Source organism: Staurois parvus, unplaced genomic scaffold (assembly GCF_062004578.1).
Source record: "Staurois parvus isolate SC_StPar_1 unplaced genomic scaffold, SC_StPar_1.0 ptg000031l, whole genome shotgun sequence".
NCBI classification, from domain to species: domain Eukaryota; kingdom Metazoa; phylum Chordata; class Amphibia; order Anura; family Ranidae; genus Staurois; species Staurois parvus.
In genome coordinates this window covers 13,886,031-13,907,503 of record NW_028317827.1, presented here as the reverse complement: position 1 = coordinate 13,907,503, position 21,473 = coordinate 13,886,031, and the positions used below count along the sequence as shown (strand labels likewise).

Genomic DNA, 21,473 nt, shown 5'->3' with positions numbered 1-21,473 from the left:
ATTGTATACAATTGTGTCACTAGTTGTGATCACATGTACAAACTGGGCCAATCACAGCCCATCTGTGTCATGTAATTAGCCATGGCCAAAATCACAGCTAAACAACAAAAACCTGAATGAAAATAGATTTCATTCAATTAAATGCTTCCTTATAGCAAAGAAATCCTTTGCTATAAGCAATCAATGTGTGTAAAAAATAAATACTGATCACTTCCCCAAAGTAGTACAACGATACTAACAATGCACTGTGACCAGAGTAGTATTAAAAAAAATGTACAGCATCAAAGAACTCACCATACCTCTTACTAAATAGCTTGGCCTACTATGCAAAAAAATGGGTCTTTTGGGGGGATATCTGTACGGTCGTGATATTTTGGGGCCTCAAGAAATTAGATTTGCCATCAGTACTTCAGGAATGCTCAATTTTCAGATACCGGTATATACACACCATAGTTTGTGAACTTTATAACCTTTCCAACAGACTAAACAAATACGGATTTGGGTTATTTTTAAAGAAATGAAGCAGAATACATATTGGCCTAAAATTTATGAACAACAATTATTTGCAAAATTCTATAGCAAAGAAAAACATGGGGTTTTTTGTTCAAAATTTTTAGGCTTTTTTTGTTAATTTAGCAAAAAAATAAAAACCCCAGTGGTGATTAACCGCCACTGAAAGAAATCTTTAGTTGTGTTAACATAATGAAATATATTTGATCCCCTGCTGATTTTGAATGTTTGCCCTCTCACAAATAAACGATCAGTCTAAAAATCGAATGGTAGGTGTATTGTAACACTAAGAGACAGCATAGCAACACAATTCAAAAGAAATGCATGTCTAACAAATTATGCACCTATTTGCATGTTCATGAGGGAAATAAGTAATTTGATACCCTATCATTCAGCAGGATTTCTGGCTACCAGGTGTCTTTCATAGAAGTAACAAGCTGAGATTAGAAGCAGTCTCTTAAAGGGAGTGTTGCTAATCTCATTTTGTTACCTGTATAAAAGACAACTATCCACAAGAGCAATCAAACAATCAGATTCCAAACTCTCCACCATGGCAAAGACCAAAGAGCTGTCCAAGGATGTCAGGGACAAGATTGTAGACCTACACAAGGCTTGACTGGACTACAAAAACTACCACCAAGCAGCTTGGTAAGAAGGTGACAACAGTTGGTGCATTTATTCGTAAATGGAGGAAACACAAAACAACTGTAAGTTTCCCTAGGTCTACTATGTGATTTTAGTGTATTGAGTGAATGTCACAACATGTCATTTTCAAATTTCCTGCCGTTCCGTCTCCCGTACGTCACAACGCTCGCAGGGGACAGAACCCAGATGACATGCCAGCATCCGCCAGAGGACATTACAGAGGACTGCAGGAGGGACAAGGTGAGTGATCGAGGGATCCCGGAGCAGCGCCGCATGGTAAGCCCGAGTGTAGCTCGGGGTTACCGCTTGTGGTACTGACACTTTACCCTGAGATACACTCGGGAATACCGCCAGGAGGGTTAAAGGTCCTGGAGTGGTTTCCAGACCTTAATCCGATTGAAAATCTGGAGGGAGCTGAAAGTTCTAGTTGCCTAAACGTCAGCCACCAAACTTTAATGACTTGGGAGAGGATCTTCCAAGAGGAGTGGGCCAAAATCCCTCCTGAGATGAGTGAAAACCTATTGGCCAACTACAGGAAACGTCTGACCTCTGATTGCCAACAAGGGATTTGCCACCAAGTACTAAGTCATGTTTTGTGAAGGGGATCAAATACTTATTTCCCTCATGAACATGCAAATCAGTGCATAATTTTTTTAGACATGCATTTCTTTTGAATTTTGTGTTGCTATTCTGTCTCTGTGTTACAATACACCTACCATTCAATTTTTAGACTTTGATCCACTGCTGATTTTGAATGTTTGTCCACTCATAAAATACCTCTCTACACATACACACACACATATATATATATATATATATATATATATATATATATATATATATATATATATATATATATATCTTAGTTTGGATACAGCGTTGCATGACCACGCAATTGTCATTCCAAAGTAAGTGAGCACTCAAAGCTGAAAATTTGCAAAAGCTGGCAGGAGGTAAAAGTGGCCAGAAGTGGTTAATAAAAAGCAATCCAAAAAGCACTCTAAAAAGCACTCACATTCATGTCTCTCCAATGACACTGGTATATCTGGTTCAATCATATCCAAGCCAACTCCAGCTGCAATCTCGCCATGAGTACAAACCCAGGATGACGAAACATGTAGGGCAGGGCAGGGACCCAACACGCACGCAGAGTTCATACTTGCGGCTATCAGCTGGTTTATATTATTACCAGCATTTCTCTCTGGTGAGTCCATCTAGTATATGTGGTGGTGGAGACCACTGTTGGGTTAAAAAAGGAAGAATCTGAAAGATCTTTGTCATATTTACACAGGATTATTCCATTTCACATTGAATATTATATGGGACACTGGGTTCGTTTTCGCTTTTTCTTTGCACGGAGAACAGTTTGGTTTTCGTGTTTCGACAATTACTATATGGTCTAACAATTTTTTGTGCATGTTGTGAATTTTTTAGTATATTATGTATATTGCACTTTAGGATATGATTTAATTGATACATGCAATGTTATTTTGTGTAGAGTATAGAGTGGTGTTTTGCACATTTTTGGAGATATTGTTTTGTTTACTTCTATATTGCACTTTAGATTAGGCACAGGATAAATGGTTATATGAGGCAAAATAATAATAATAATAATAATAATAAAAAATAAGAAGTAGAGCTATTCATTTTATTCTTCTGCAGTGTTGATGTTTTACATCAAATAGAAAAGTAGCTGTCAAAAGACAAATATACAAAACAAAAAAAAAAAAAAAAAAAAAAAAAATAGTCCCAAAAGATGAAAAAATAAAAAATCAGATTCTTAAAAAAAAAAAAAAAAAAAAAAAGCCAAAAATGAGTGAAATCTTCCTGCTAGTGATTGCACCCAAATTCCCAGTGCTTAAATCTTCAATAAACATGAATCACCACAGTGAACATAGACTTCCAGTTGGACTCTCACCTTCTCGCATGGACCTGTATGTGAACACAGGTCAGAAAAGCATCTCACCTATTAGTGGGGGTAACACATAGCTTGCACCTCTGTAGGCAATCTTCCCCTTATGAATTATCCACAGAGTTGGCTGTACTGAAATCAGGTGCAATATGTGAAGGTTCAGCAGTGATTCATAAGGGGAAGATTGCCTACAGAGGAGCAAGCTATGTGTTACCCCCACTAATAGGGGAGATGCTTTTCTGACCTGTGTTCACATACAGGTCCATGCGAGAAGGTGAGAGTCCACCTGGAAGTCTATGTTCACTGTGGTGATTCATGTTTATTGAAGATTTACAGCACTGGGAATTTGGGTGCAATCACCAGCAGGAAAATATTTCACGCATTTGGATTTTTTTGAAGAATTTATTTTTCATCATCTTTTGGGACTTAGTCACGTTTTTGCTTGTATATTCATAGTCTTGTTAGCAGTGCAACGCTATTCTTTTTTATTTTGTTTAAACACAACACCACGTGTCTGCAGCAGCTAATTACCCAGTATTTATTGAGTGATCTGGCAGTGCACGATTTCTTTTTGTTTTTAGAATAGCAGCTGTACCTTTTTTTGGAGATGGCGCAGTTCGAAAACATCCCTTATGGTGGCATCTTCGGTGGTGGTACTGGAGTAGCTGCCATACTTTTTAAGTGTCCTACATCAAAAACTTCCAAGTCTACTGAAGGGATCAAGCCAACACCGAGGCCTCTTAATCTTTTTGACCCAAGCGCAGTGACACTCACAAGCATTCCACTCCAATAGCTGGGTACAACTTGGGTGTGCGTTTTTTTTTGTTTTTTTTTTTAACTGTATATATTTAGCTCATTAAAAAAAAAAAAAAAAAAAAAAAAAAAAAAACACATTACATAGTATCCAGCAGTCCCAGAGGAGCCAAACATTGGAGTAAGATTCCTTTCAGAGTCATTAAAAAGGCACTATCCACCACCATGGACTGAGAAATAGTACAGAACACACATCTTGCATTTCTCTACTTATTGTACGCCTAAAGACAATGTGGCGGATTGCCATTGAAGGGGAGAAGCAAATTATATACTGTCCCCCTTGGAGGGCAAGACTGCCTGGTGTAGTCTGTTCAAGCAACTCCTCTATTGTGGTAGACTATCCACCACCACCAAACCAAAAAGGTCTTACAGTGATAAAACAAGTCCAGCATTCAGAAATGTAAACATTTTGTCGTCATTCTCTATGTAATATTCACAGAACATCTGGAGGCAGTAGAGCATTCATCCATTTTTAAACCTCTTGTTTCACATGAGCGACTGAATGACTGCAGAGAAAGAAAACCAACTGCACAGCATCTATCAGGGTCAAAGCTGGAATCCCTGGACCAGTGCAGCTGACTGGAAATCATTGTTCCTCCATAATCTACATAAAAAGCCGTTTCACTAATAGGCCCAATTAACATTTTTTTTTCTTCTGCAGACAACATAAATGCAGCCTTCAAGAGTCGCAGAAGCGATAAAATGGAGGTAATTAGCAGCCTTGCAGAATAGGGGCTGCTGGGAATGATTGGCTGGGGTTTGTGTAGAGCTATTTTTAAGTGAAAGTGCAGGCATGTGAAACCCTGCACCGATTCCTGGCACCACTGCCGGGAAGCATTAACTGAAAACAGAAGAAAAAAAAAAAAAAAAAAAAAAAAAAAAAAACGCGAGGCCTTGAGTGCAGTGTTGATTGTAATTATTTTGCAGAGATTTAATCACGGTGCAAATTGCAGAGCAGAATTTAAAGAATGCGTAGAGGATATGCATGCAATTTATTCATGCACTAGAACTGTTACTGATCTCTAAATGACTAAGATATACCAAGCATAGATCCCAAATGTCTTTATCCTGGAGAAACCATCTCTTTGCCCTCTATACTCAAGTCCAACAAAAACGATCTCTCCCTTAGGTATGATATATAGCTGCAAAAAAAGGGATGGTCAAAAAAAACCACACACACCCCTTTTAAAATGTATTTTTGTCATGACCAGGGGCGGACTGACAACTCATGGGGCCCTCAGGCAATAGGGGATCATTGGGCCCCTGTATCCTTGCCCAAACTCAAAAAAGCCTATGAAAAAAAAAAAAAAAAAAAAAAAAAAAAAAAAAAAAAAAAAAAAAGGTACCAGGGGCATCTTATGGGGCCCCCTACTGACCCCGGGCCCTCGGGCAGTGCCTGAGTTTCCAAATTGTCAGTCCGCCCCTGGTCATGACTACATTGCTCCCTCCAAGCTCTCCTTTTGTGTAAGCCACCTATGCCTCCCGTTCATCATCATAGAGATGGATTCGATATCACTGTACTAGCAGAACCTAGCATGCATTCATTTTGAAAGCATAAGTATATTAAAGGGTGTTCTATAATTGCCTAGAATTTTTTTTTAATCGTTTTGTGTCTATGATACAACTTTTTTTTTTTTTTTTAAAGTTCTCAGGTACAATGCCGCATTCCATGACAGCATTAAAACATTGCAGTAGAGAAAATGGAAATTTACACTTGAGCAAGTTTCTAGTTCCCAGACTCTGCTGGCGAACTGCCAATATTCTGAGTTGTAGTCAAATTAAAATGACTTATACCGGCTACCCCAAGTTTGGTCTGGGCTTCTCTGCATTAGGGTTGAAAAATCTTTATCCATTTCAGTTCCTGCTATGGTTCCTAGCTCGCTATCCTCAACTGGAGTTTGTTTTCAGTGTTACCTTCCACTGTTGGTTGTTCCCTTTTCCCCTAAATACCTTCATCATATAAAATAAAAATATAACAAAGTGAAATTTATTTTTTTTGGGGGCTGTGGCAGGGGTGCAGATCCAGGAACCTAAGAGCATGCATCTTTCCACCTAGAAAGTTGAAGTAGAACTATGGCATTTCATTAACAAATGTAAGGTACTGCAGCATTTAAATATAAGGGCATTCTGTTTTTCTCAGTCCCACAAATACCTGTTTAGCCTACTGGGGAAGTTCACCTAATGCATCTTCCTGTTATGGGGTGGAAAAAAATGCTGTACTGCTCCTGAATTGAGAGGAGAATTGCCCTGTCCTGTAAACTAGGTCTGTTTGCACCAGTGGGATCAGACTAGGTTTTGGTGCATAGGGGGCATGGCTATCAGCATTGTCATTTGCACCTGGCCACACCTAGTCTTTTCTACTGCTTTCTGGATTGACATTGTTAAAAAACCCTCCCACTCTGAGGGGTATATGCGAGACACATATGGAAAATTTGGCTCAAGGAATGTAAAAGGATTTTTGTTTGCTTTAGGAGGCTTGTGCATCACATAGTAACTGGATTTGGTACTTGTTTAGACTGCCAAAGAGGAGTCTTTGGTTTTGCAATGGATGCTGGACCATTTAAAGTACAACTAAACAAATTTTGGGTAGACCATTCTTAGTTTTGAGATGCGTATAGCTGGGGAAAAAAAAAATATATTATAATGTATTTACTCTAGAAACTTCAGTAATGCAAGAAAAGTTAGACCTCGAGACTTGAGCGCAGAGTGTGTACAAGATTTGTTTTTATAATTAGCATTTTTTATTATTCTGTTTTTGGACTGATAAAAGCAAGCTATATTTATATGCTCATATGGCGATGCTTTTCTCCAAGAAATGACAGGCTTATTATACAGAGACTAAGACTATATCTGCAAGAGCCAAGCTGCAGATGAAGCCAAATGCTGCTTTGTGACTGGCAGACTGCCACTAAGCTCCTTAGAGGGTAAACTGCCTCGCTCTCAGTTCTGGAAATATTGCTTTGTACATTACATGCTCCATGTGAAAAGGCAACACACTGTGCTTTGACCAGTGTTCTCCAGTATCTAATTAACGTCCTGTTGCAGAGATTAAATATTTCCATGTACAGCAAACACCACCTCTGACAGTAAAAAGTGCCTCGATGTTTGCAGCCAGTATAATTTTTTTCCCAGATAAAAAAAAAAAACAAAACACCACACACCACCCCATTCAAGTTTTGTTCAGTAACCCACTGCACATTACTAAATAAGTTTATTAATTTTTGAAAAATTAAAATGCTTTTAGAAAGTCAGTTCTAAAAAAGGAGGTTACCATAATCATAAGGATGTCTGCTATAGAGCTCAATATTAGTTGGGACCCCATACACCTGCCTACTGGCTCAACACCATGATGTACCCAAAAGCAGAGACCATGGCAGATCAGACAAATGTATTTTGGCAGAAGCCAGCCTTACTGACCAAATTTTAAAGTGTGGTAGGGATGGGCCTGCTCACAACACTGCTGAGAAGTGTAGACGTTTGCATAATAAGGCTCCCTAGAATTTAGGGCTCCTAGACCACTCAAGAAGATTTTTCAAAAGGCAGTGTCTGAAATTTATTGCTGTGGCCAAGTTATAGAATCTGAAAGGTGTACTTTATCTTGTTGCAGCTAACATTTTTAAACATGAGATACTCATTTCACAAAAATTCATCTATGGGAAATGAAGAACTAAAGTTTCATTACACTGCATTATACAGTCTAAGTTAATTAAGTGTTTCAATACAGCAGTGTTCTATTTCCAACTGCCTAGGGGAACTAGACCATTTTATTTAATGGTCCAGGTCAAAAACTATGTAACGGACTTAACAAATTTACACATGTAGAAGTTTGGATTTGCATTACATTAGGTCCAGTGGTGGGCACCCTTCGAATCCACCTCATCACTTTACCCATACTTCCCCATCCCATATATGGCCTTCATGGCTCAAGCATGAATGAGCCCCAATAGGTCTTTGTAAGGAGATCTACATGCATGTAGCCATCTCTTATAGAGAAAGCTATTCTGTCCAACAGTATGATTATCTTAAAATGCAAAAGGTTTAGATTATGCCTAGCAATTTGAATCACTCCAGAAAAAAGGTCAGACTTTCTAGACCCTTCTGCTTTAGGAGGTTTATAAAGCCCAATGATGCCATGCTCTCCCTGAAGGAAACTGCATAACAATAGGCAGGAAATTTAGGAGAAAATCATGTCTTCTGGCCTTGGAGGACATGGAGACAAAACTTCACAGTTGTAGAATCAAGCATAAGCTGCTGGGTGGTCCAGCTTATTTGCGTTCATGTCCTTCAATCAAGAGCAGCAACAGGGCTTATATGTCAGACCAGCAGAGGCACAAACCTCTACCAGACCTGTGGCCCTGGAGGTTTAGCTTGGATTCCTAAATACTAGTCTCTTACCCAACTTGTTGTTCAGTGTTTCTTGCTATGCAGGTTTGGTATACTGTGTGAAGGTTTGTTGATAGGTCTTAATGAAGGGGTGTCATAAGGTTCCAACTGCATATAAAGACCAAGGGTTGTTCAATGCCACCATACCAAAATGCATAAAATTATTAATATTTGTACTCCCTCACACTTGTGAAAGCCACAAAACTACATTGTTTGCTTAAACCAAAGCCCAGCAAGCACAAAACACTAAAACTCCACATACGTGTAAGATGACTTGAGCTGGAAGGGTTGACACTGTCAAAACTATCCCCACTTTCACTACTGGATATGTCTTCATCTGATTCCTGGATAGAAGAACAAGGGGAAGATCCATCGACTTCTTCAAATTTCCTCTTCAAAATCCCACTCATAGCTGCAGTGCTGTCACATGTGTCTGCGGGAAGGAAAAACATAATAAACTAAAATGTACTTATATAAGCAAGAGTGTAGAAAAGCATATTAAAAGCAATACTGGTTTTAAAGTATAGTAAAACGTTTCATAAGTGGTTACTAATTAACCACAGCCCATTACTAATAGTGATTAATAACCACTATTCTAGATAGCCGATTATGGTGCAATTGTATTGCTACCATTTTTCTTTCACAGCATATTTTGCAGCGATATTACCAGCACTGATGCTTGAGGGAATGTCTACAAATCAGGGTATAGAATGTAATCATTAAAGTGTGCCTGTGTTCAGAGCAAAACAGAACAGTGCAGACCACATAACCTTTTCGAGCATAAGAGCTTCCCTTCACTTCTCACTTTGAGTTATATTTGGCAAACACAAGGGTTCCACCTGCTGACTGCAACAGCACTGCTGAGAACTTGGAATCTAGTAATATAAAACCAAACTCACCAATGGGCGGTTTTGATACTGTGAGTTAGAACACTGAGATAATTAACTTTGTGAAAGAATGTGCCATTAAAGCTTCAGCATACATGATTTTTTTTTTTTGCAATCCCTGGACATAGCTGTACTTTTAGATCCCCTATGCCAATAAAAAGTGAAGATACAGGTAATGGTTTTAAGAAAAAAGGTGTCAAGGTAATGTATGAATATTTCATATTACATGTGAAAGGCGCAGCCCGATTTAAATCCTACCAATGTTATTATAAACCTTGTTTCTAGGCTACATATGTAAGTCTATAGGTTTGGTACAGGCATATTTGCTCCCTGCATACAGTTTCTAGTTCCTACTACAGTGGTTTTGTTTTCACAGCTTGTACTAAAAATGCAAGTCTGACTCATCTGTGTGTGGCTGATATTTCACATCAGCTGAGAAGCAGCACCATTGTTCTGTTGGATCTACAGGCCCTACATTTAAGATATGAAATCAAGTAAAAAATGTCAGATCCAGAAAATTACTTTTGGTTTAAGACTTCAAAAACCAACTCACAAACATGCACTTCTAGAACGTACATGCACTTCTAGAATGTACATTGCACTTCCCGATTAACATTACGGGCCCACTCACATTTTGCAGTTCTTGTGTGTCTTGTATTTTAAAATATATGTTGCATCCATAAGCATGGGAACACCCTAATTACTCTTGTGGAGAAGATTCCTCTTGTTCCCCACTGGTCTCCTGACTGACAGCATCCTCTGCCATACTGACATGCCCACTGCCCTACTAACCGTATATGTTTTAAATGGATTTAAAAAAATGTTTGCTTTCATTTATTCACTCACACACACACACACACACACACACACACACACACACACACACGAGCTTTGGGGTGCCCTCCCTAATGCAATAGGTTGCACACACCTTTGATTGCATCAACTCAGCCCCAGCTTTGCCATCACTTTAAAAATAGTTAAAATTTGGGCCAAGGTGGCCCATAACATTTCTTACATGTGACAGCTGTAATCTTTGTATAAACTAAATGTAGACCTACATACAGTATGCAGCACCATGTTCCCCCAGCAGTAGAGGGCCTTTTGGTCCCATTCTGGGAATAATGGAGTTGGGTGAAGCGTTGCTCAGCCAGCCATTCACAAGAGACTTTGTATTGTTATAAAATCAACACAAGGCTTCCTCTGAATGGAGTTGGAGATTGTGATGTCATCCATGAAATAAAAAAAAATAAAAATAAATAAATTTGGGTTGTTACTGGAGTCATTGGAATATCCAAGTTAAGGGTTGTGCCCCACCAGCTCCAATTTCCTTGCTGTACCTCACATAATGGTGAACATTAAAGAAAAGCTCTTCTGACCCAGTGCTTTGGCCCTATTCAGGCGTTCTACTTTCTTTTTCAATCTAAAAAGGTAGGCCATACGTTGGATTGTGAGATTTCTTCTAGGACATATTCACATCTGGTTTATCACAGAAGGAAAGAACTCTGCCAAATTTACACAGTCTCCAGGAACTGAGGATTCATCTGCATTCCAAGGGTTTGTCATGCTTGATACTCTGCTTATGATTGCACCACTAAAGCATGAGAGGGGGGGGTTTATGTGATCGACTAAGTGGCACAGTAGAACCCCCTTTCGCTGAAGTTACAGCTGTAAGTCTTTTTTGGGGGATGTCTACCAGCTTTGCACATCTAGAGTGAAATTTTTGCCCATTCTTCTTTGCAAAAAAATAGCTCAAACTATCAGATTGGATGGAGAGCATCTGAACAGCAATTTTCAAGTCTTGCCAATTGGATTAAGCCTAGAGACTTTGACCATTTTAAAAAACACATGAATATGCTTTGTTCTAAGCCATTCCATTGCAGCTCTGGCTGTATGTTTAGGGTTGTTGTCCTGCTGGAAGGTCAACCTCCGCTCCAGTCTCAAGTCTTTTGTAGACTAGACTAAATGGGTTTTCCTCTAAGATTTCCCTGTATTTGGCTCCATCCATCTTCCCATCAACTCTGACCAGCTTCTCTGTACCTACTGAAGAAAAAAAAAAAAAAAAAAAGCATCCCCATAACATGATGCTGCCACCACGTTTCAAGGTGGGGATGGCATGTTCTGGGCGATTTACTGTGTTAGTTATCCACCACATGCTTAAAAAAAGTTAAAAATTTTGGTCTTATCCAAACAGAGCTCCTTCTTCCACGTTTGCTGTGCCCCCCACATGGCTTCTTGCAATTTGCAAGCGGGACTTCTTATGGATCGCTTTCAATAGTGGCTTTCTTGCCACTCTTCCATAAAAGGCCAGATTTGTGGAGTGCACGACTAATAGTTGTCCTGTGGACAGATTAGGTGGACAGCCATGTTGGTAGGTTTGCAGTTGTGCCATACCCTTTCCATTTTCGGATGATAGATTTAACAGTGCTCTGTGAGATGTTCAAAGCTTGGGATATTTTTTTTTTTATATCCTAACCCTACTTTAAACTTATCCATAACTTTATTCCTGACCTGTCTGCTGTGTCCCTTGGCCTTCATAATGCTGGTTTGTTAATGTTTTCTAAACAAACCTCTGAGGGCTTCACATAACAGCTGTATTTATACTGAGATTAAACTAAACACAGGTGGACTCTATTTTCTAATTTGGTGATTTCTAAAGGCAATTGGTTCCACTAGATTTTAGTTAGGGGTATCAAAGTAAAAAGGAAGCTGAATAGAACTGCATGCCACACTTTTCAGATAATTTGTGAAAAAAAATAAATAAATTTGAAAACCCTTTATTATTTTCCTTCCACTTCACAATTATGTGCCACATTGTGTTAGTCTATCACATAAAATACCAATCAAATAAATTGACATTTTGTAAAATACTATGACACACGCTGTCATGCGCGTGGACAGTCCACATCTGCTTTGACACATTCTATGACACCATGTTGTGTGGCTTAAGCTAACCAAGTTACTTGTATGAAAGCTGGGGTATATTCCAGACACTCTGGGCCTATTCACACTACCTATTTATGGAACTTATATAGCGCTGTCCATTTACGCAGCGCTTTACACACACACACACACACACACACACACACACACCAGTCGCTAACCCTCAAGGGGTGTACAATCTAAGGTCCCTAACTCGCTTTCATACATACACATTAGGGCAACTTAGACAGGATCCAATTAACCTACCAGCATGTCTTTTGGAGTGTGGGAAGAAACCCACGCAGGCACAGGGAGAACATGCAAACTCCAGGTGGTGCCGTGCTAACCATTTGCCACTGTGCTGCCCATATTGCAGTGAATTCTTGCATGTGCGTTAACGTGTATTTTGCCATGTGTAGTATTGAAAGGCAGCCTATTCATTTGACTTGGGTTGCCCAACACACACACAAAAAAAAAAAAAAAAAAAAAAAAAAAAAAAAAAAAAAAAAAAAAGGTACAATTTTTGACTATGCATCACACTCATTAGTTCTTTGCCATGTGTTGGGCTGCAACGCACATCTGTCAGACAAATTCAGGTGTCATTCAAAATTAAAGGCTATGCACCAACACATGCAATGCACCTTCATTTGAGTTAAAGCGGAACTAAAAACTCCCCTAACCTTTACAATCAAGGAAACTGCCATCATAACCTCCCCGTAATCTACAGTTACTATGGTGCTGCACATGTGATCAGTTATGACACCAGATGGCTTGACAGTTCGGTTGAGAGCACAAGGAACTGTGGCAGTTATCTTTCATAGCATGATTTGAATATAATCATTGTGGGCAACAGTCAATGGGGTTAGTTCAGTTTTAAAGGAAGCTATTTACATGAGAGTTGAAACCTCTAATGTTGCAAAGAAGAAAAAAAAAACAAAAAAAAACACCTAGTCGTATTTGACCCTTGGCGATTGCATGGACCGGCACTTGTTTTTCCATGAATTCTCTTAGCAATTATTTTACAGGGTAGGTTGCCAGGTCTTTCCCCAACCTCTACCATGCAGGAGATCCCACATGGCCAGGGATGAAACTAAGACAAAAAGAATATATCTATATCCATATCTAGTTTTGGACTGCAGCTGCATTTCTGGAATGCTGTCTAGATTCTCAGTATACAGTCTACAAGGCATGGCAATTTCCCCAGTTTGTATGTAAAATTTATATATATATATATATTTTTTTTTTTTTTTACATACAAACTGGGGAAATGGTCATGCCTTGTAGACTGTATACTGAGAATCTAGACAGCATTCCAGAAATGCAGCTGCAGCCCAAAACTAGGTAGAACTGTATTTACCCATGTCAGCAAAATTCCCTAAAAATTCTCTACCAACAGCTATACGCTTTTAAAAATGACCACATAATGTAGCTCCAGTTTCAGAACAAGAATACCCGTTTCAGTACAAAATGATGTAATTAAAGCCCAACTGAAATTTGTTGGGAAGTATTTTCTAGATGCATCATCTTTAGAAAGCATGTAGGTAGGTGCCAAAAAGTAATTTGCTGTATTACAAAGGAGTTACCGTATTTGCCGGCGTATAAGACGACTTTTTAACCCATAAAAATCTTCTGGAAAGTCGGGGGTCGTCTTATACACCGGTATACGGCGAGCCGGTGTCAGGGCGGCACTTTTTCCAGGGGCGGCGCGGTGGCGGAAGGGACACTAAGTACAGGGGCAGGCAGGGGGCTGCTGTACCTTACCTGGCTCCGGTCCCGGTCCCACGACGATCCGGTCCAGGAAGCGCGGCTGCTCCTTTTCAGTTCGGCCGCTCGATGGTCGTGTGGCCGCTCGGCTCCGCCTCCTCACCGGTGATTGGGCGCCAGCACTGGAAAGGCACACAGGCGACCAATCACCGGCGAGGAGGCGGAGCCGAGCGGCCCCACGAAAATTGAGTGAGGGAGCAGCCAGTAAGTGTGCAGCAGCACCATGCTGTGACACTCTTGGCACTATTCCTCTCCCCCACTGACACCAACGATGGGGCACTGTTCCTCCCCCACTGACACCAACGATGGGGCACTGTTCCTCCCCCACTGACACCAACGATGGGGCACTATTTCTTCCCCCCACTGACACCAACGATGAGGCACTATTGCTCCTCCACACTGACACCAACGATGAGGCACTATTGCTCCTCCACACTGACACCAACGATGAGGCACTATTGCTCCTCCACACTGACACCAACGATGAGGCACTATTGCTCCTCCACACTGACACCAACGATGAGGCACTATTGCTCCTCCACACTGACACCAACGATGAGGCACTATTGCTCCTCCACACTGACACCAACGATGAGGCACTATTGCTCCTCCACACTGACACCAACGATGAGGCACTATTCCACCCCCCCACTGACACCAACGATGGGGCACTATTCCACCCCCCCACTGATACCAACGATGGGACACTATTCCTTCCACTGATACCAATGATGGGGCGCAATTCCTGCCACTGATACCAATGATGGGGCACTATTCCTCCCACTGCAACCAATGATGGGGCACTATTCCTCCCACTGACACTAATGATGGGACACTATTCCTCACACACTGACACTAATGATGGGACACTATTCCTCACACACTGACACTAATGATGGGGCACCATCATTGGTGTCAGTGGGAGGAATAGTGTCCCATCATTGGTATCAGTGGGAGGAATAGTGCCCCTTCATTGGTGTCAGTGGGAGGAATAGTGCCCCTTCATTGGTGTCAGTGGGAGGAATAGTGCCCCTTCATTGGTGTCAGTGGGAGGAATAGTGCCCCTTCATTGGTGTCAGTGGGAGGAATAGTGCCCCTTCATTGGTGTCAGTGGGAGGAATAGTGCCCCTTCATTGGTGTCAGTGGGAGGAATAGTGCCCCTTCATTGGTGTCAGTGGGAGGAATAGTGCCCCTTCATTGGTGTCAGTGGGAGGAATAGTGCCCCTTCATTGGTGTCAGTGGGAGGAATAGTGCCCCTTCATTGGTGTCAGTGGGAGGAATAGTGCCCCTTCATTGGTGTCAGTGGGAGGAATAGTGCCCCTTCATTGGTGTCAGTGGGAGGAATAGTGCCCCTTCATTGGTGTCAGTGGGAGGAATAGTGCCCCTTCATTGGTGTCAGTGGGAGGAATAGCACCCCATCATTGGAATACCATACTGAAATAGCATACCATATTGAAATCAAATCTGATGTTTTTTCATTTTTATTTGGTGTGTGTTGGAAGAGGGGTAGTCTTATACGGCGAGTATAGCTCAAACCCTATATTTTAAACAGGAAAAGTAGGGGGTCGTCTTATACGCCCAGTCGTCTTATACGCCAGCAAATACGGTACTTCTCAGCGACTTAATGATTAAAGAGCTGTGGTGTGTCCGGTTTGGCTCCTGGTGCTTCCCAAAGCAGGAGGGTATTTAAGCGGGAAGGGGGTTGGGCCAAAAGAGAAGGAGCATACGCCAGGAGATATAGATTTGCACTTAAGTGGGGTTACCTCTTGGCGAGACCCTGAGTGATAGCGAGGCATGTTACCATTGGTTGGGAACTATTACCGGCTAAAAATGTATGAGCACCACAGCATAAAATTCTCTTAGGAAATATCTACAGATGATACCTGGTACTTAAAGTAATGTTGAGATTATAGAAGTTGTAGGAATAATAAAGATGCCACTCCAGAGTTGTCATCCTAGACCTGGTTTCCCTACATAGCAACTTACTGACTTGGAGGAAGCATGCAAGCAGCAAAGTCTAGTCTAGAGTCCCATCCTATGTTAGGTGAGTGACTGTAGTGAAGCCAAGATGAGGATAGCAGCCTTATAAATAAGCCAGCAATTAAGTTCCCATATTTGTATCCACAAAGGATAAGGAATATGGGAGCACAAGAACAGACATACAGCAGTTCACTCATTAAATGTGTTTATGTCAAGTCTGTTAGACATCCAACACTGTAAAAAGTAAGGATTCCTGCACCCTATTCAAACACATGGCAGGTACACTTTAAAGAGAAGCCAATTGATGTTAAAAAAAAAAAAAAAGACTGTAAAATAGGTTCTAGCATATGAAGCCAGTACATTTATTGGCAACAAAAATAATAGCCACTGGGGGGGGGGGGGTGTTGATATAGGGGGAAGCCAGCCAATGGGCACAAAATGTATTAGTGATACTGATCTATGTCGAGGAAATTTCCTTTAAATTTCTTGTTGCATCTCCAGTATAGGAAATTTAAAAAAAAAAAAAAAAAAAAAAAAAAAAAAAAAAAAAAAAAAAGGGAGGGGGAACAGCTACTAAAATTCACAATTTACCAAAGTTAAAAAAGGCCAATTGGAACAGTAAAGTCTTGGAGCAGAGGAAAACCTTTAACAGTGATAAACAGAGAGAGGGCATACATAGCTCATGAACGAACAGACACACGTATTTAGAAGAAGCAATTTTGCTATATTGGAAATAAAAAGTATGTACTGGGACCATGAAAGGGGATTGTAGGCAAGTGCAGTTATGCATTTTGCCAATAGCTGGCTCTGTACTTGAATAGTGTTTGGTTACAGCAGGCAGGTGCTAGGCCCCATTTAGGTAAATCCCTCCTGCAGCGATATTGCGGGCGCGTCTATGCCCAGTTAAAGGCAAGGTTGGGAGGAACTCTAGCAGCACTTGGGAGCCAAAACACCCTACACCAGCATGTGTAGGCCCTGGACAGGGCAGCATGCCTGGGAGTAGTAGACTTGCACTTTACCTTTCAAGTTTCAGACATAGAGCCCCTATAAGCTAGGGCTGCACAGGCGGTTAAATCTCCTCGCAGCTCAAGATATTTAACCACTAGTTGGCGGTCATCTCATTTGCAGTTCACTCATATCAATGTGCTGCTAATTACTATATAGGATTTACATAGTGCCAACAAATTTGCACAGCAATTTACAACATGAGGGTAAACAGTACAGTTACAATATAGGAGGAGTCAAGAAGGACCTGTTCATTAGAGCTTACAATCTAGAAGGAAGGGTCAAGTGATACACAACCCCACACCACAATTTTCATATAGAGTCCATAGTCGTAATCTCATTTTGAACCTTGTTACAACTTTAGTTTTTGATTCACTAGTATGTGTTGTAGTCAAGCGCCTAAATCAGCACTTGGGTTTGAAAAGCAGAATTCAGGTTTTCTGCAAAAATTATTCAATTCCTTCTACTGAAAATGAAAGTTCTGCGTCATATAAAATGCAGCTTTGACATTTACTAAATTTTTCCTATGCCATTAGGTGGCAGCCCAATAAAAAATAATATTTCTTCTGCCTGAATTACAGAAAAAAAAAAAAGTTGTGGATTAAGGTTCTCTTGCATACACTATTGGGTTGGTTTACTAAAGGCAAACAGGTTGATCCTTACAAAGGAAATTTGCCCCAGAGCTTGAACTTAGACTTTGCAAATTCCCATTGCCACATGATTCCCAATCATGTGCAAGCAAAATTAAGAGGGGGGGGGGGGGGGTTTGATTGGGGAGCATGAAAGTCAGCAGAGTTTCAACTCATTTACCACGTACTAGGGCAAAATTTCCTTGCAAAGTGAATAGCCAGTTTGCCTTTGGTAAATGAACCTCAGTAATGCAGGCCATAGATGGGGAGAAAAACGGCAGATTTTCGGCCGATTAACGAACTATCGGTCGGAAAAAAAAAAAAAAAAAAAAAAAAAAAAAAACTTACCTGACCACCAATTATTACGAAAATCGGCCGATTAATGAGTAACCTATAACGGGAAATGATGTCATTTTGTGGCCTTTGTGATCCTTTTTCGGAAAACGATCGTTCGTTTTTGACCATCAATGAGGATAAAGTCGGGCGTTTTTCGAAAATTTTCCAACATCACCGATAATCTGAAAGTCCAAAATACACGAAAAACGGCCGACAAAATCGTCCACTAACGATAAGATAATCGGCCGGTTTTATTTTCGGACGAAAAATCGGCCGTTTTTCTCCCCATCTATGGCCTGCATTAGGGTTCGTTCACACTTGACTGTTTTACCAACGCTTGCCTAATGCCCCTATAGTGTTTGGCAAGCATTGGTCCGGCGTTTGCAGAGCATTTTTTAATGCGCGGTTTAGCAGCGGTTACCGAGCGTTAAAAAACACCCCACAAACGCCTATAATGAAGTTTAAATGGTGTTACCGCTCCGCAAATGCCCCGCAACAGAGAGGCACCATAGACTAGAATAGGAGGCTTCAACGCCTCCTGACTCGACCAGAGGAGTCCATTTTGCCGCAAAGCGATGCTAACGCTCCCATTAGAACAGCACCATGTGCTGCAATGTGCAGAATTGTCCAAGGCGTTAAGGAAGCGGTAAAAACGCCTGCACACAACGCTAGTGTGAACGTAGCCTTGGAAACGTCAAGTGTGCATGAGGGCTCAAACCCAAAAGCAATTATACTGCAACTTACGAATTCTTGGTGTGTTATTTTTTTTAGGCTTGCCTTCTTTTTTACTTGGTGGTCTGGCTAATAACTAGTCTAAAACACCCTTTCCTCCAGTAACAATGCTGTCCAAGGTTATCTGTTCCTTCATCTGAAGTGGAGGCACTAACACAAAGGGGTTAATTTACTGAAACAGGTGTGCGCAAAATCTGGTGCAGCTGTGCATGGTAGGTAATCAGCTTTTATCTTCAGCTTGTTCAAATTAAATATGGAGCTCCACCCAAAAGCAAAAGTTCTGCTTTAAGGCTAGGTTCACATGCGTGGGTGGTGCCGTGCGGATCCGCACAAACATTCGTGCAGCACCACCATCCACACAGAAGAATGCGGACCCGCGGGTGGGTGCCATTAATTCTAATGGCACGCCGCCCGCACTGGAAATCGAGGTTCCCATGTGGGCTGCGTTTTCAGAAGAAGTGCAGGGACTTCTTCCCTGCATGTTCTGGGGCACGGGAGTCCATTCAAATTAATGGGCTCTCATGCCCGCGCAAGACGCGGACCGCATATATGAGAACCAGGGCTAAGGCTTTGTTTGTCCCCCACTCCCTGTTAAGGATTAGCACCTTTGGGGCCTGGAGAGGGGTACCCGAAATTTGACAGGTAACCACCCCCAATTTGATTGCAAGCAGAAGTTGTCCTTCACCCCCCCGTAGTCTTTTGGGACACGTGAGAGGTCCCAGAAGACTACGGGACCATTCACAAAAAGCACAGCACTTCGTGCATGTGAAGTGGAGACCCGGCTGTGAAGTTGCAAGCTGTCACAGCCGGGTGCCCACACTGAAGATGCCGGTGGTGAGGGGACGGTCGATCAACCTGGCTGGTGTGAATACTGTAGGATCGAGCGGCAGGTGAGTGTCCATTTTTTTTTTTTTTTTAAAGTCAGCTGATACAGTTTTTGTAGCTGGTGACTTGATTCCCACTGGACCTCCGCTTTAACCACTTGCCGCCCAGCCACCGCATATAAACGGTGGCAGGGCGGCGCTCGTAGGCAAAATCACGTTTTAAACCGGCTGCCTTCAAATCAGGTAGGGGGCGCGCGCCCGCCCTACCTGTCCCGTGGGTGTCAGCAGCGGGTCTCCACCGCCGGTTTTTACCGGCCGTTTTCCCACGATGAGCGGTGATCACTGACACAGAGCAGGGCTGCATTGTTTACACACAGCCCTGCGACAGTTCACCGACAAGCTGAAGAGGGAGAGAAGAGTTTCTCTCCCTCGATCAGATCCCCCCTCCCCCCCCCCATCCAGTACATACCCCTGCCCCCTAGTAAAACACTCCCCTTACACAGCAAATTCTAAAAATGTTAACCCCTTCCTCCCCAGTGACATTAGTACAGTTTCAGTGGTTTTTTTTCACTGATCACTGTATTGGTGTCACTGGGGATGTCAGTGACCCCAAGTCAGTTCCCCCCCAGTGTCAAAATGTCCGCCGCAGTCCCGCCATAAGTCGCTGGTCACCGTCATGTCGCTGATTGCCGCCATAAGGTGCCGATCGGCGCCATTATTAGTATAAATAAAAAATCAAAGTATCTTTCCCGCCATTTGTAAACGCTATAACTTTCACGTAAACCAATTAATTTACAGGTATTGGGTTTTTTTTTTTTTTTTTTTAGCAAAGACATGTTGCAGAATGCATTTTGGCAGAAATTTATGACTAAATTTGATTTTTGCATTTTTTTTCTTTTTACTGGACACGTTTTATAGCAAAAGTCCAAAATATTGTTTTTTTTCCTCAAAATTGTCAGCTTTTTTTTATAGCGCAAAAAATAAAAACCGCACAGGCGATCAAATACCACCGAAAGAAAGCTCAATTTGTGGGAAAAAAAAATAAAAAAAAAAAAGAGTAAATTTCATTTATGTACCGTATTGCATGACCGCGCAATTGTCCGTTAAACTAGCGCAGCGCTGTATAGCAGAAAAATGGCGTACATTGCAGTATTTATACCATAGTTTATAGACGCTATAACTTCCACACAAAGCAATCAATAGACACTTATTGGGATTTTTTTTTACCAAAAACATGTAGCAAAATACATTTTGGCCTAAATTTATAACCAACTTTGAGTTTACTATATATTTTTTATAGCTGAAAGTAAAAAAATATTGTTTCTCTTCAAAATTTTTGGCCTTTTGTTTATAGCGTGAAAAATAAGCGCACAGGTGATCAAATTACACCGAAAGAAAGCTCTATTTGTGTGAAAAAAAAAGGTGTAAAATTTTGTTTGGGTGCAGCATTGCATGACCGCGCAATTATCAGTTGAATTAGTGCAGCGCCGAGTAGCAAAAAGTGGCCTGGTCATTAAGGCGGGTAAATCCTCAGGAGCTCAAGTGGTTAACAAAACACACCCACACCTGGAAGCTGACTAGATTTCTATGCACAGCTGCACCAGATTTTGCACTCTCCAGTTTTAGTCAATCAACCCCATAGTAGGTTACTGGACAGATGACCAGGTGAAAACAGAAAAAATGCCAAATACTAATGCAGCCACCAAATTTAAGGATCAGTAAGGTGCAATATATGGCATTTTTGGATTTAATACCGCTCTGAGCACTAATTTGCTGGCTCTGTTTTAGTAGATGCAGGATTTTTCTGTACAAGTAAAGGTAATAAAATCAAGAGACCTAAAAAAGGGATGGACTAAACATCAACAGAATTGCTTGGGTTCTTTAACCAAACCCAAGTTATACCAAGGGGGTGGTTTGGAAACATTGTACTGGCATACAGCAAATGGGCTCTGTAAGAAGAGTCTGGAAGCAGCTTGGGTACAGTAGGACAGGTTCCTGGCCCCAATTAGATTAAATTGGAATTATTGTACAAGCTACAATACCCTATTTCAGGCAATAGACTAAAAAATAATGTATATACAGCCTTGATTTAAAAAAAAAAAAAAAAAAAAAAAAAAAAAAAAGCGATGTGTTG

General features: G+C 41.2%; 1 protein-coding gene across 3 annotated transcripts in view; it reads right to left on the bottom strand.

Annotated features, from left to right (window-relative positions):
* The window catches only part of CSRNP3 (cysteine and serine rich nuclear protein 3), a 143,682-nt gene that overhangs the window by 26,989 nt on the left and 95,220 nt on the right, over nucleotides 1-21,473 (bottom strand). For all 3 annotated transcript variants that reach the window (XM_089660206.1, XM_089660221.1, XM_089660214.1), the window contains one exon: nucleotides 8,526-8,696. In XM_089660206.1, the coding sequence (XP_089516332.1) occupies nucleotides 8,526-8,696 (171 nt within the window). The remainder of the gene's footprint in view (nucleotides 1-8,525; nucleotides 8,697-21,473) is intronic.